This window comes from Lacerta agilis, chromosome 1, assembly GCF_009819535.1.
Source record: "Lacerta agilis isolate rLacAgi1 chromosome 1, rLacAgi1.pri, whole genome shotgun sequence".
NCBI lineage: Eukaryota > Metazoa > Chordata > Lepidosauria > Squamata > Lacertidae > Lacerta > Lacerta agilis.
Window position 1 is genome coordinate 105,300,483 of NC_046312.1, and position 15,032 is coordinate 105,315,514.

Sequence of the window (15,032 nt, forward strand, 5' to 3'; positions counted from 1 at the left end):
TGTAGGTCAGATGCCTGACGTCAAGGACGTGCAGGTGGAATCCAGTGCAACTGGAACAGAGGGAGAATCTGAAGTGGTATCGCAGCAGTCTGCACGATCCACTGAAGGGATTCTGCCCGAGAGGTTCACGGCCACTAGCGTGAGTGCTTGTTTGGTTCAGTGTGAACCGGAAAGCCTTGTGAAGGTTCAATGGGTATCTCAAGGTGAGGCCCAGAAATGGCAGGATGCCATGGTAGAGCAGGTAAGCTCAATGAGGTCTTTGGGTGTGTGCACAACCACGACGCTGTCAGAAGGTCGTTGGGTGTACAGACTCAAGACGGCAGCAACTGGCGAGTTGCAGTGCGAGGCTAGGTCAGTAGCCAGAGGTTTCACTCAGGAGGAGGGGGTCCATTGTTACGAGGTACTGGACGCGTCCTCTCTCAGAAGCGAAACCACACGCATGCTGTTAGCGGTCGCAACTCAAAGCAGCTTTGAGGCAAGCCACTTTGGTTTGGATGCCTGTTTGGATTCCGACCTGGATGAGGAGAGGTACGAGGTACCTCCGCCAGGGTTCGAGGACAACGGGCCGAATCAAGTGTGGAGTTTGCACGAGGCAATCACTGGCTTGAAGGAGTCAGCCAGAGATTGGTCCTCAGGCGTGCAAGAAGCTTTGAGAAAGCTAGGTATCAGCCAGAGTTGTGCTGATAGCTGCCTGTTTCTGGCAGGAGTAAGTCCAGAGCAGGAGCTAGTTCTGCAGTCCGGTGCGGACATGCTTTACCTGGTGGAGACCAGGGGACAGGTGCAACGGTTCGCAGAGGAGCTTGGTCAGTCTTTCCAGCTCAGGAACCTAAGCCCTGTTGGTGTTTACCTAGGTGTGCAGGTAGACAGAGCCGAAGACGGTGGTGTCTTGCTCAATCAGACTGGCAAGGTAGTGCAGTTGTTGAAGAAGTTCAGAGTGTCTGAATGTGCTAATGTCAGAACACCCATGGAGACGTGTCTAGGTGAGGACAGTCAGACCGGGGAACGCTCTGAGTTCGAGAGCCCCGAGGTGTTTAGGTCAGCTCCTGGGAGGCTGTTGTTTCCTTCATAGTTGAGCAAAACTGACATAGCAGTTGCTGTGGATCTGTTCAGCAAGGTGGCTGCAAATCCCAGCATGCATGCCTGGAATGGCATGGTGAGAGTGCTCCAGAGTTTGCAGGAGACTAAGGAGTTTTGTCCGGAGTTGTCAGCTACCGGTGAGCCCCAGCTCACGCGCTGGTGCGACGGCGGTTGGGCAAATTCCGAGGACAGGAAATCTGTGTCTGAAATGGTTGTACAGTGTGGAGGAGCTCTAGGCGGGCTGAAGTCCCGGTGCCAGAGCCTCATTGCTCGTTCTCGTGCAGAAGCCAGGTACAGTGCGTTGTCAGTGCTTTGCAGGGAACTGGAGTTCTATAGGTGTTTGGTCCAAGAGATCTGCATTCAGAGTTGCCTGCCCGTGATGGTTTGGGAGGACAACCAACTCTGTTTGTTGGTGGCAGAGTCTGGACAAGTCAAGGCCAGACCCAAACACCTAGACGTTCTCTTTCGAGACGTGTGCGTTCAGACCAGCTGGGAGAAGCTGAAGTACTGTCCTGGTCAGGTGAACCAGAGGGTTGGGTTCACGAAGTCCCTGAGCTTCCAACGTCATGGGGAGTTCTGTGAGGGTTTGTGTGAGGTAAGCTGCATGCTTACAACGCCCCTGTGTGCGGGACAAGAGGGGGTGTAGAGGTTTGGAGCTTTTAGAGTTAACAAGCTCAACCGGTTGTCCCACCCACAGGAGGAAGAGCGTCACCGGATGCTCTGTGTACTGTTGTACTTTGTAATGTGATACTTTCTTTTTCTTTGTCCGGAGAACGGAGAGAAGGGAGAAGCCACCAACATGGCTTGCGACTCTCCCGGAATGTAATGATTTATGCCTTGTAAAATAAAGCTTCTAGATTAGAAAGAAGCCGGACTCTGTTGTCTGTAATATGCTGGCATACACAACCCCGCTGCGTGAGAGAAGATAAGAGAAGATAACTCTGCTGAATAGCACAGGAGACCGCAGCAAGGAGAACGTACAGGAGAGGTACGTGCGCTGAAGGAAGTGTGCCGGGCTCCAAGGTGTACTAAGGTTGGTTTGAAGTGTTTCCAACAATCAAAAACTCTTCAGTGTGTTTGCCACCCTGGGCTCCTTTGGAGGAATGGGGTGGGATATAAATTTAATAAATAATACTTATAGCAACAATAATGATTCACAATAACTTAAGTAATGGTTGCAAAAATTTATATATATATAAGTTTTTTTATTTAAGCCCCACGTTGAGCAAAATATTTATGCACTGAAAGGGGTTAGATTAATGACCCTCGTGGTCCCTTCCAACTCTACAATTCTATGATTCTATGTTCAGTGATCCTGGGTTTGTTACGGGTTCTGAGAGTTGTTAGGAGGTTCATCACAAAGCTACAATTCCCAGCACCCTTAACAAACAACAGTTCCCAGAATTATTTGAGGGAACCCATGATTGTCAACGTGCTTTAAACATATGGTGCGGCTGTCCTTTTTGCTATGCAATTTATTCCATATCTGCTAATCGATGTCAATAATCTCATTCCCTTTATTAGATAAATGCTGTTCACAGTTCAGTCAGTGAGGCAGAATTTTGCAGCTGGATCTGAGAGAAACAGGCTTCAATTCCACCTCAACCAATAGGTTGACCATGTGTCCTACTTTAGAAGTAAAAACCTCTAAGGTAAAATCCTCCAGAAGAACTGCCTGGTCCAAGTTTGGTTGAAAGATAAAGAACCAGAACAAGGGACAGCATTGTAAATTGGAGTGATTATGTATAAATCTGCATTAAAACATATAAATTTTCATACACTAATTTTATGCAAATTTTATCACGTTTTGTCCTCTTTTTGGGTCATGCATTCCCTCTTTTACAGCAATTAGTAAGTGACCACCCTAGTAAGTGACTGACTGACTCTCAACATTGTAGCTCTTTCTCATATACATGACACCTTGCATTCCCTGTATATTATGCCGAATGAGAGAAGCTTAAAAAAATCCATAGAATATCTGGACAGAAATGGCTTTTTAGGGCCAACAGAGCAATCCTACACGTGTTTACTCAGGAGTAAACCCTGTGTGTAATGGAGCATACTCCCAGGTACGTATGCACAGAATTGTGGCCTAAAACATATACAATAGATTAGATTTTATTAACTATCAGGTGGGTCTATTTATCCACTACTTAAGAAATGTGTCATATCCACAAATACAACATTAATCTTATACATGATGTTAATGATGTAGCACCAAAAAATAATTATAGTAAATCTTCATGGCTTAGTTATTTCAAAAGGTTTTTGTTTCACTTCAGCACAATAAAGGTCTGTGCATCCATTTAAGATTTTGTTACAAAAATATCAGCATCATGTCTCTCCAACTTTAACAACAGCACAAAGCAGCAGCAACAAATGAATGAGTTATATTTGACATGAGAATATCACTTCACCAAAGCCAAGCTATGATTCAAGAAATGACCTTGAGTAATTATTTTGACATGTTTTCTATGATTTGGAAGTAAACAACAGAACTTGCACTGTGAAAGAACAGAGAACATTGTTAAAGCAGATGTTCATACAAAAAGTTGAACAATTCAAGGACTTGGGACCAGATGTGCCATTTGAGTGAGGAGGGGTAAGAATCTCAACTAGGTTTATTTATTTATTTATTTTAAAAAGATTATTTATAGTGGTTGTTCACAACTATAGCAATGCTAGAGGTCAGTCACCTTTTAAACTGCTTATGTATGCATGACTGGGTCATGGGTCCATTTAATTGTTTATATGACTCAGACATTGGACTTAAGTTAGTAATATCCATTAATTTCAATGGGTTTAAGCTCAGTTGAATACCGGCTCCTGACCATTAAATAAAATGTGCTCTGAGGAACAGTTGAGAAGCATTTCCTCACCCTACTCCTTAAATGGCACCCCTGTTCAGGACACATAAATCTACACATCTTAGAAGAAGCCAGAAATAGGCAAAAGATAAATAGGCAAAAATCATTTAATAGGCCACACAAAGTCTACATCCAGGGATTTCTTGTGACAGTGCTTGCCAATACAGAATACCAGAACCTATATATTTTGCTGCCCATGGCAGCCATTTTGTGCTGGCACCAACGGACACATTTATCAATATATGAGCACCAGCACCTCATTTAAAACAAACAAACAAACACAGCTCTTACTATATCTAACAAAACTACATGCATGGTAAAATGGTTGCTTTATCTGAGCAACTGCTCTGAACACTTATTGACAGTCCCATACTAGGACATGCAAATTAATGCTTTGGGTTGCAATAGTATAGTACCCCAAACAAACAAATATTGTGCTGTACTATTGCAGAGATACACACCAGTGTGAATGGTTTGGGATCAAGCTACCTTTAAAAATGAAGTTACAGGTGGGTAGCCGTGTTGGTCTGCCATAGTCGAAACAAAATAGAAAATTCTTTCCAGTAGCACCTTAGAGACCAACTGAGTTTGTTCTTGGTATGAGCTTTCGTGTGCATGCACACTTCTCTGAAGTATCTGAAGAAGTGTGCATGCACACGAAAGCTCATACCAAGAACAAACTCAGTTGGTCTCTAAGGTGCTACTGGAAAGAATTTTCTATTTTGTTTTAAAAATGAAGCTTCACTCAAATTCTCATGGCCAGGCCAATTCTATGCCCGCTTACTCAAAAGTGTTGCCTATTTCCACAGTACTCATTTCCTTGTAAGTGTGCCCAGGGACTGGATTCTAAGAAAAGTTTCATCATTCATGGCATGAAAGCCTTCTTCAGCTGTTCTTTGACATTAACACACGAGGAGAGGCAGCTCCAATCTCTGCCACTGTTCCCATCAACACCCTCCACAAGGCAAACTTTTGAAACAGAAAGTCCCGATTTCCCAGGATCTAAAATTCATAGGAAGCCTCCACAAGCAGAGGAGGCTTCCTGCTTCAGAAGCTCTGAACTCTAATTTGTGGAGGTGGTTCTAGAATGTGGTGGTCCTAGAGTGCTCACCTGCACTCTCCCACCAAGAGTGGTGTGATCACGCTGAAGAAAAATTCCTGAAGAGAGTGTTACAGAGTCAGCCAGTTGCATAACAATGCAAGTATTATAGAGTGATATCTTGTCGCAAGGAAAGATTTACCCTACCCTGTCACCGATACCGTAATTTGAATTTCATCCCAGCTCCCTCTTATCTGAAAATTATAAATTATTTAGCACTCCAATCACATGAATACTGCTTTTGGCCATGATTCACCCCCCCCCCATTGATTCCACATACTGATTATATGGGTATAAACAGTTAGTGAGCCACTAAAACCTGCTAAAGGGGAACCAGTTTTCACTCAGTTCCCTTGGAGGGTGTGCTCACAGATCAGGGACATTTTACTGTACGGAATAAGTTCTGGCAAAGTTTTCAGAAAGAATGCCTAGGAACAAGCTTATTTTATCTAGGACAACAGCAGCCTGTCCCCATCTTTACCTGCCAAAACTAGTTAATCTAAGATATGCTTAGTCATTAAGAATCGTCAAGCATTTTAATAATTAGGAATAGTTGACTACTTTATATTACCTGAGGGTAAAACAATTTTAACAGCGCCTCAGGCTTCACTGGGATCACTTCCAAAAAGTGTGCTTCAGGAATACATGTTTTTCAGACCCATTCTAAAATATCTTCAATTTCTACATAATGTAAGCATGTTAGAAAAATTTACGTCGTATACCCATAATGAGCACAGAACCATCTGACCTTCTTAGAGCCCTCTCATTCGGAAGGCTCATGCTGGACAATTTAAAGGATAAAATTGTATTAAGATAGTTTCGTGGCCCTCAAACCCTTCTCAAGTCAACCATCTCCCAACCTTGCCTGCTTTCCATATCCAGCACAGATGCTTGGTTGAGAAAGTGGCTAGGTGTACTATTTACAAGGTGTGTGTGTGTGTGTGTGTGTGTGTGTTAGTTTTAGCCCACTGGAGATTAGGGGTGGGGGAGTGGAAGAGAAGGACTTGGGGAGAGGGCAGTTAGATAGGGTTGGGTGGTGGTGGGGAGGCTGAATGAGGGGGAGTATTAGAGAGAAAAGGAGGAAGTTTCTGGGTTAATTTAGAAGGAGGGGAAAGAGAAAAGAACTACTTGTGTGATAGCTAAGATAGGGCTGCTGGAAGAAGGGGAGAGTGGGATTAAAGGGAGTTTTTGAAATGGATCTGGGGTGGGAGAGAGGCAAAGAGTTGTTTGTGTTGGTATGAGATACATGTGAAAGAAGAGATTCCTGTGGGTTAACAGTGGGGGCTTGTGGATTACATTGGGTTCCTTGAATGGTGGGAGAGATAAGAAGAAGAAGCATGAGAATGGGGGTGAAGGCAAAAACCAGGGTACAAAGGGCGTGCAGAATAGGAAGTGTTGGTTGCTTCAGAATGTGAGGAGTGTGTGAAAAGAGGAGTTGCAATGTGCAGGAGAAAGAAGACCCAGGAGGTTGCCACGGGGATGGACTGTGTGCAAGGGGGAAGGCAGAAAGGAGGGAGGAGGAAGAGATATGAAAATGGGGATGAACCTGCAAATAGGGGTGCAGAATAGGAGGAGGAATGGCTTCAGAAATGGGGTTGGAAAAGTGAAAAGGGGGGTTAGTAGTTGCATAGGGTGGGATTCCTACTTGCACAGTCTGCTAATTGTGCACAGGGGTAGTGGAGGATATCCCCATCAGCCCAGCCCCTGTCCTGTGGGGCAACATCTGTAGAGGGGAGCCTGCTGCATGCCCATAGGCTTCCTCTGTGTACAAATCACACCTCTGGTTGCACTGAGTTCCTGAGTACAATGACTGCACATTTAGACAATGTCATGTCTCAAACTCTGTATTAAGATAAAACTTGTCTACAGACACTGCATGTCATCTGCAATAAATGTCATGACTGGGTGGTTAAGTTCCAGGATTGAATGAATTCAGATTTTTGGAATTTGTTAAGCGTATTAACTGCATTTACACAACAACAGGGGCTATATATGTAGCAAGAGTCTGATTGTAATAATTGACTCGTTTCAGAGGGGTAGCATGAGTGACGCTTTTGCCTCTGCTGCTGGTTCACCTCCAACTGGCTTTGAGATGACGCTGGAAGAGTTAACTGAAATGGGCAAGGAAGGAACTCAGGAAAAGCATATAAGGAAGGGCAGGAGATTATGGCCAACTTCTACAAACAGCACACAGCAGAAGACTTGAAAACTCCTGTTCTTTTCAGCATCCCAGATGCCAATTCACTGGCCCATAATTTTACATGCCAGTGACTACTCAGCTTTTATAGCCCTGATCACAAGAAGCAATATTTTCACAATGACATTTCTGCTGGTGCATGCAGTGTTGACAATGGCTAAATTATATTCTTTTCATGTCGGCATTTGGATCCCAGTTATAGTAAGTCCCAAATCCTCTCTATCCAACTGTTGCACATTGGTATGTTATCAGTGGCACAGCTGAATTGTATGACAAAAGAAATGGAGAAGTAGAGAGAAAGAAATGAACAAATTAATTAGACTCTGATCATATCTCAATACAAGAATGACACGTTTTCTTTTTATGTATTAGTCATTCAAAATAGGGCTCGGAAGGACATTTCCGTCTTTTCAATATAAGGATCATAAGGATTTGTTTTCATGAAAGGAGCTACAAATATGTGAGCATTTTGTTTCTTATGTGAAAAATAACCTGTACACTTTCCTGGGTATTAAAACAGTTTTAAAAGCAAATATTTATATTTTTATTTTTTAAAAGGCCTTTCACTGTATTAAGTAGGAATATCATTAAATAATGCATGCATTTGTTTTTCACAGCAGCAACTGTTACTGCTTTGGACCTGACTTCATTCAGTTTGCAGAACTAAAACTTGCCAAATACACCTTACACAGCCTTTCTCAACCTTGGGTCCCCAGATGTTGTTGGACTACAACTCCCATCATGCCTGGCCACTAGTCTTGTTAGCTAGGGTTGATGGGAGTTGTAGGCCAAAAACAGGACCCAGTATTCAAGCTGCCTGCCTTTAGATGTTCACACACGTCTTCTAAATCCCACTGGTGTTGGCAAGAATTCTGCATGCAAGTTGGATGAGAATGGGATCCCTCCTAGTTAACCATCATGCAAGGTCAAGCAGCTCAAAGCTTTTGTGAGTCTGTGACGTCTGCACATAGTTCTGATCTTGGGACAGCAGTGGGGAAGGGGGAAACCATTGGTCCTTGCCAGTAGCATGCATGCGGTGTGAATGAAAAGGCACAAACACAAAAGAAAGCACAGAATGATAGGCATGACACCTTCCTTTGAATGTGACAATTTTACAAAATAGCTAACCATATGCACAGAACCTTTTTTGGGCAGAGAAGAGTGCTCGGAGCTGTGGGGTCAATAAGTGGATAATACACCCATGGGTAATGGATGATGTGGCACCTTCAGAAAGCTTTTTGGTTTAAATCGTTTCGGTGCTGGGTTTGTTTTTTGCCCCATGTCTGTTTTTGCCAATAGTATTATTATTTTATTTCGTATCCATCACATTGCCATGCAGAAAAATGTTACAAATTGAAACAGAAAGCATTAAAAACAAGTTTGAAACTCAACAGTTAACATGGATAATCTTTTTTTTTACACTGGAATTAAATTGGATATAAATACCTCCTGCTCTTACCAGTGGGTGGTGTTATTCCATGTATTTAGGTATGAAGCAGACAAGAAAGAGATAAATCTTTCATAAGTACAGCATACAAAAGACAGTTGGCATATCAACCTTGCATTCTTGCAGTAAGGTGTGTATGTATATATATATATATATATACATACATATACATATACAATATGTATTCTGTTTAGATCACTCATTTAGTTATTGTTCTAAAACTAAATGTATTTCATTTCATGAGAGCATTAAAAATAAAATATTACAAAATAAGCCACTAAACTGTGTTTATTGTTTGCAATAAACCACAGGTACATTCAATACTGCTTTCCAACATATAAAGTCTTACATCATGCACAGCTTAGCTGAACAACCGTCCAGTTGGTATTAGACTTATTATTTAAAATAATGCACATTTCCAGGTAGGTTTCACATCTGTTTGGCTGTAAACTTATACCAATTTACCTGGCACTTAAATCTGAGTAGATACACTTAATGTTGTGCTGTTAATGAACACCGATTATACATTTTATTAGGAGCATTTCAGCCACTAAATGCCCTACGAAGCAACTGGATACAGTTGTACCAATTGTATCTCAATGACTTTATCCAACAGTATTCCATGGGCTCTGACTGATACTCATTCAAGCTGAGATGCTTCTGGTGGGGTCATGCAAGCTACAGCTAAAGACTCAGGAATCTAGAGCAGGAATGGGGAACATTTAGCCCTGTGTATGTTGCTGAATGACTACTTCCATCAGTCCCACCAAGCATGGTCAATGGCCAGTGATGGTGAGAGTTGTAGTTCAGCAACACCCAGAACACTTGTACAGAGCAACTATTGTTGGGATACAACCTCTAGAAGTTGAGAGTGGAATACAAAGTTCCACTAAGGAGGGCACTCTTTCAGTGCAAACATTTCTGCTTTCCTGATGAAACGATCTCCCCCTTCTCCCACTATGTGCTGCTCTGGGCATTCTCTTGACCCCACAGAGCCAATTTAAGGGGGCAAAGGTGTGCAGGGGCAGAAGAAGGGGGGGAAAGTCCTGTTGTGCTAGTGGGACTTATTGCTTAGGCTCCTATTACTGCAACTATTTAGTTGAATCCAGCCCAGAATGCTCCCCTTAATTGTATTGGTCCCCATGGAAATTGGATTAAGGTGTTTCTAGACAGAGGGCTTTCTGAGTCTCAGCATTCAATGCCACAAAAGGATTGTCCTTCTTCCTGTGCTTATCAGCACTAGTCTTGACAAACTTACTGGGGTTTAGCAGGATCAGTGCTGGCGGCACTATTCAAAAGAGGGACTGCGGGGCAAACCTTTATTCTAATTGGTACCACTTCCTCTTGATAACTTGCTCTCCACTTCTGGCTTAATGACATTAGGGAAGGTCTCTTTGAGACTCTGACTTAAATGGAATGAATTGGTGCTGTAGCGTTAAACTAGAAGTGGAAATAAATGCATCAAAAGGAAGGTGTAACAAGGGATTTTCACATCTTCCTGAAGCACATCTCTCATTGACTTCAGCTGGTTTAGGTTTTCAGACATCTCGCTTCAAAGAGGCTGCACTTTCCTGGATGAAACTGTGGGAAGACATGTAGGCTGTGCACAAATGATGATAATTTCGTAGCGCTGTCATTGCCAACATGTCCTACCTCAGTGTCTGTTCAAACCATACCCTGGAAAAAGCTGAAGCAAGATCTCAGAAGCCTAACCAGCATGTCTGAAATGTTTTCATTTGAACAGATGGGGGAGAAACTCATTTAGTTCACATTTTAACGCAAGCCTATCCAATTTGTACCCTTTTCTTCCTCCAGTTTGTCCTCTCAAAATTGCACATGCACACACACACACACACCCCAGCTGCTTTTTCTCCTTCTCTGGAAAAATATTGCCTTTCCCTTCATGGATTGCAAAGCAACTGGTGTAAGTATGTGTGTGATTTTGATCAAATGAACAGCAGCAAGGAAAATGATTTCATTGCATAGCGCTTAAGTTTTCAGTTGCTGTCTTTCAATCTGCTTTTCAGTAAAACAACAACAACAGCAGCAACAACAACAACAGGGATATAAACATGAAATTGCAAACCAAGAGTAATTTGAAATCTAAGCATCCCATCAGTTAGAGCAACTTGACACAGAAACTTTCCTCATCAACATCCACTGAAATATATATTTGGCTCTTATGTAGTTATATAACGCTATGTCACCTCTCTTTCAGCAACGAAGTTGCACTTTGTATTTTATGTGGAACTGCTTCATTTCAGAGGTCAGTGTGTGTGTGTGTGTGTGTGCGTGTGTGTGTGTGTTATTGCTCATATAATCCAAAGCATGAGGGATCTAAAGCAAGTTTTCTGCAAAACTACGTTAGAAATGCTACAGACTACCTTCCACAGCCAAATCCAGATGCTGTCAAACCATTACACTTGCCCAAAAAGGGTGGAAATGGTTGCTTTATGAACCTATACCACATTGAATTGAATAATTAATGGCTTTTTAACATGATACTGCATTATACAGAAATGTATAATGGCATGAATGTGAAACCAGAAAGTATTCTTGGGCCAAACAAACAAACATAAGTAAGTAAGTAAGTAAGTAAGTAAGTATTCAATACAGGCCCCCAAGGCCATCAAAAGTCAAGAGACACACCCCTCTCCCTGTACCATTATTAATGTACATTTTCTAGCAATCAAAAGCAGATTTACATACCATGTTCATGTCAATGCCGTTTGTGTATGTCCATGCATGCTGAAAATATTCTTCAAGCCGCTGCCTCAGTGGGTTGGGAATTTGATGAAAGCGTATAAACTCTTTTACACGCAACATCTGCATGTGATACCGTGCAGTCCCTGAATACAGTCTTTGGATTATTGCGGATACATTTCCAAAAATGCTTGCATACATTAATGCTGGGTAGGATCAAACAAACAAACAAACAAACAAACAAACAAACAAACAAACAGTTAGATAATATCACCATACTGGTTGTTATAATTTCAAAAAATTAACAGTAAGCCCAAATGATATTTTATAACGTATTGAGCTTTGTTGTCTGAGGCCGGGGGGCAGGAGTCTTGTTAGAATAAAGTTATAAACTCGAACAAAAAAGCAGGCGGTTCTCTGGCTGGCTTAGCCCTCCGAGGCTTGGGGCAAGTATACCTGGCTGCCCCCTCTGCCTCTGCATGGGCCTGCCTCTAGGCATTGTTTGAATCCCAACTCCCATCAGCCTCAGCCTGTATGGCCAATGGTGAGGGATAATGGGAGTTGCATTCCATCAAACTCTAGAAGGCCGCAGGTTTCCTCCCACTGTGTTGAAGGCTATATTCCAAAATGTCACCCCATTCATGACTAAGTGCCCATATCTTGTGAACCGCTGTGAAATCTTTTGATCTAATAAACGAATAATAAATAAAATAAAATAAAATATATGCTAATGAACTTCAACGGTAGCCATGACTGCAGATGTATAATGGGTTGTTTTTACTCATTGGATTTTCTCTGGAAAAAGGAAATCCAGATTAAATGTAAAAAAAAAAATTATTTTTTTAAAATACCAGCTGGTATTTTGATAGCAGCCATGTCATATGGATGATGGTATAAAACACTTGTGTGCATCAAATGGTCTGATTTCACAATAAACTCTCATCTGGAGGCACACTTAAACTGCTTAACTTAGAATCAGTTGTGCTACTTGTTCAAGTGGTTATGGACAATTAAAGAGCAGGGAAAGCAATGGAGTTTTAGGGGAAACAAGTCAATAGAATAAAACGGCTTTATCAACGTCTCCGTTACGTAGACAAGGAATTCAGTGCTGTTATCTCCAAATGTTGTATTTTGTAATTTTGTTCGAAGTGGAACAGACTCCCATGAGAGGTGGTGGACTCTCCTTCCTTGGAGGTTTTTAAGCAGAGTTTGGATGGTCATCTGTCATGTATGAAGGACGTGTGGATCCAGAATTGGCCTCCACAGTCACTTACGGACTCATTGTTAAAACTGTGTTTATGGAAGACAATCTTACTTGGCTATGAGTGATCGCCAAAGAAGAAAAGAAGAAGAATGAAGTAGTTGAGATTCTTACACTGAAAGGGGTTGGTCTCCTCCAGCTCTACAACTCTACGATTCTATAGTATAGGCATATTTACAATCACTTTGGATATGAGATCGGTCTACTGAATGTGGCACATGGTTTGAAGAAGCGTTAAAAAAAACCATTAAATAACAATTTCATCCTGAATTGGACAATGCAGATTTATTTATTTATTTATTTATTTATTGGAAACTGTAATTCACAAACTGCCAAGCATTATTGGTTTTAAATTGGCTGCCAAGCGTCATGTTGCTTACAGGAGGGTGGCACCTTTTACTTACTAACTTTGCTTCCTTTGCCCTTAACAGCAGCTTGACTGGCAGAAATTAAACAGGTGACTCTTCCCTCACTATTTCTCCCTGAGCCAGGAGAAGTTTTTAACTTGTGTAAAAATGATGGCAATTTAAAAACCAGCAGCACAAAATTTTGTCACATTACGTCAGGTGTATGAAGTGACCTTAACTTTCTGATGCTGCAAACCTTAGCATTCGACTCGTTTCAGTGCCACTTGCTGGCTGGAATCCAGTTATTTCAGTTTGATTGCTTTATATGTCAGGCTGATTTAGACCTAACAGGGATTTTATGGCGTCCTTTATACCATCCGTCCCAAATACACTTTAGCAGATTTAATTTCTGGTTAAAATTGTTTATGCTAATGCAATGTACCTTCTTTTAATTAAAAAAAAAAAACCCAACGAGAAACAGATGCCGTATTACTATTTTATAATTGTCATTTTGATTCTAATATTTCTTTTATTTCTAGACACAAAGAGAACAGAGAGTTCTTTTATTTTCAAGGTGGGGGTGGGGAGGATTGGCTACTGTGAAGGAGCTTCCTTTAATGTACTGAAGCCATAGAACTTCAATGAGAATTTTAATGTTCTACCTTGATTACCGATTCCTAAAATGAATGCTTTTTAATTTTTTAAAACAAGCTCTTACAAAAAAAGGAAAAAAAGACCAGTGGTTCCTAAAATGACAACGGAGCCACCAACATCCTCAACCTTTATGGTTCACTCTCTCCATCTCAGGACCTGAGAGGGTTGCCATCTGTCTGGAATTTCCTGGACATATCCAGAACACTGGATTTCCGGGCGGAAATTGGAAAAATGTCTGGGGAAATCCGGATGCATGTCAACCCATGTCAACAGTGTCGTTTTGGGCAATTTCCCTTTAAAATAGCTCAAAAACTTCAAACCCCCCCCCCCCGAATTTGCCAAAAAAGCTCAATAACTTTGGGCAAAACTTTTTAAAGCTCACAACTCCCCTCCCCCCATTGCTCAACAAATTTTCTGTCCAGATTCTTACTGTTTGAAATATGGCAACCCCAACTTAGAATCATAGAATTGAAGAGCTGGAAGGGACCCTCAGGGTCATCTAGTCCAGCCCCTTGCAAAACAGGAATATTTTGTCCAACCCATAATCCTGAGATTAAGAGTCTCATTCTCTACCGACTGAGCTATGTTGAATTTAGGGGACTGAACAACCTTAGGGCCCAATCTTACACATTTACCTGGGAATAAGTTCCACTGAACTCACCAGGACTTTACTCCCAAGTAGGCACATGTAGAATTGTACTGTTAATGGGTAGCAATGAGCGCAGGGCTGGGAAAGGTGCAAGAGGACACCCTCAGATGCTGCCTTCAGAAACAGCTCAGCTTGGAACTCCGGTTCCCCCCAGCTCCACTTCCTTCCTTGTCTTACATGCCCTTCCTCTGTGACACAATTCATTTCTCAGCACTGACGTTCATTAATTAGGCCTCTCTAAAGTGCAGTTTCATCTCATCCGTTTCCACTTCTAATCATTTCCATTTATCCACACCAGTTCTTGAGAGACGTCTGCTCAGTCGATCAAATCTGTCATTTATTCATACAGTGGATTTGACAGACCTAGCATCATCTCCAAGAATGAAAGCTGAGAAAATCAATGAGAAAATTATTTATTCTCTCCTCTCTGTAAAAAAAAACAAACCAACTCCTTTCTCCATTCCCGCATGCATTACACATGGCACTTTGGTTTACTGCGTTAACTGCTACTAATATAAACAATCTTCACTGCTGAGGGCAGAAGGGAAAGATAAAGCTTTTTGACTTGACTTCACAAAAAAGAGCCATCAAAATTTCCTGAGGAAGGGAGTAGTGGGGCTGCAACAGTGAACGGCCTGCTTCTTTGAAGCCTGTAATTTAGTCTCAACGTGCGTTAGATTCAGTTGCAAGGCCTAAACAGTAGCTGAATGTTCACACGGAAGAAGGCGTTC

At 41.8% G+C, this 15,032-nt stretch overlaps 1 protein-coding gene across 8 annotated transcripts in view; it reads right to left on the bottom strand.

Moving 5' to 3' along the window:
• KCNH7 (potassium voltage-gated channel subfamily H member 7) overlaps positions 1–15,032 on the bottom strand; it is a 271,437-nt gene that overhangs the window by 28,891 nt on the left and 227,514 nt on the right. For 6 of the 8 annotated variants that reach the window (XM_033166087.1, XM_033166070.1, XM_033166053.1 and 3 more), the window contains one exon: positions 11,397–11,596. In XM_033166087.1, the coding sequence (XP_033021978.1) occupies positions 11,397–11,596 (200 nt within the window). Of the gene's footprint in view, positions 1–11,395; positions 11,597–15,032 lie in introns of all 8 variants that reach the window. The other 2 variants (XM_033166061.1, XM_033166097.1) reach the window with 1 other exon arrangement.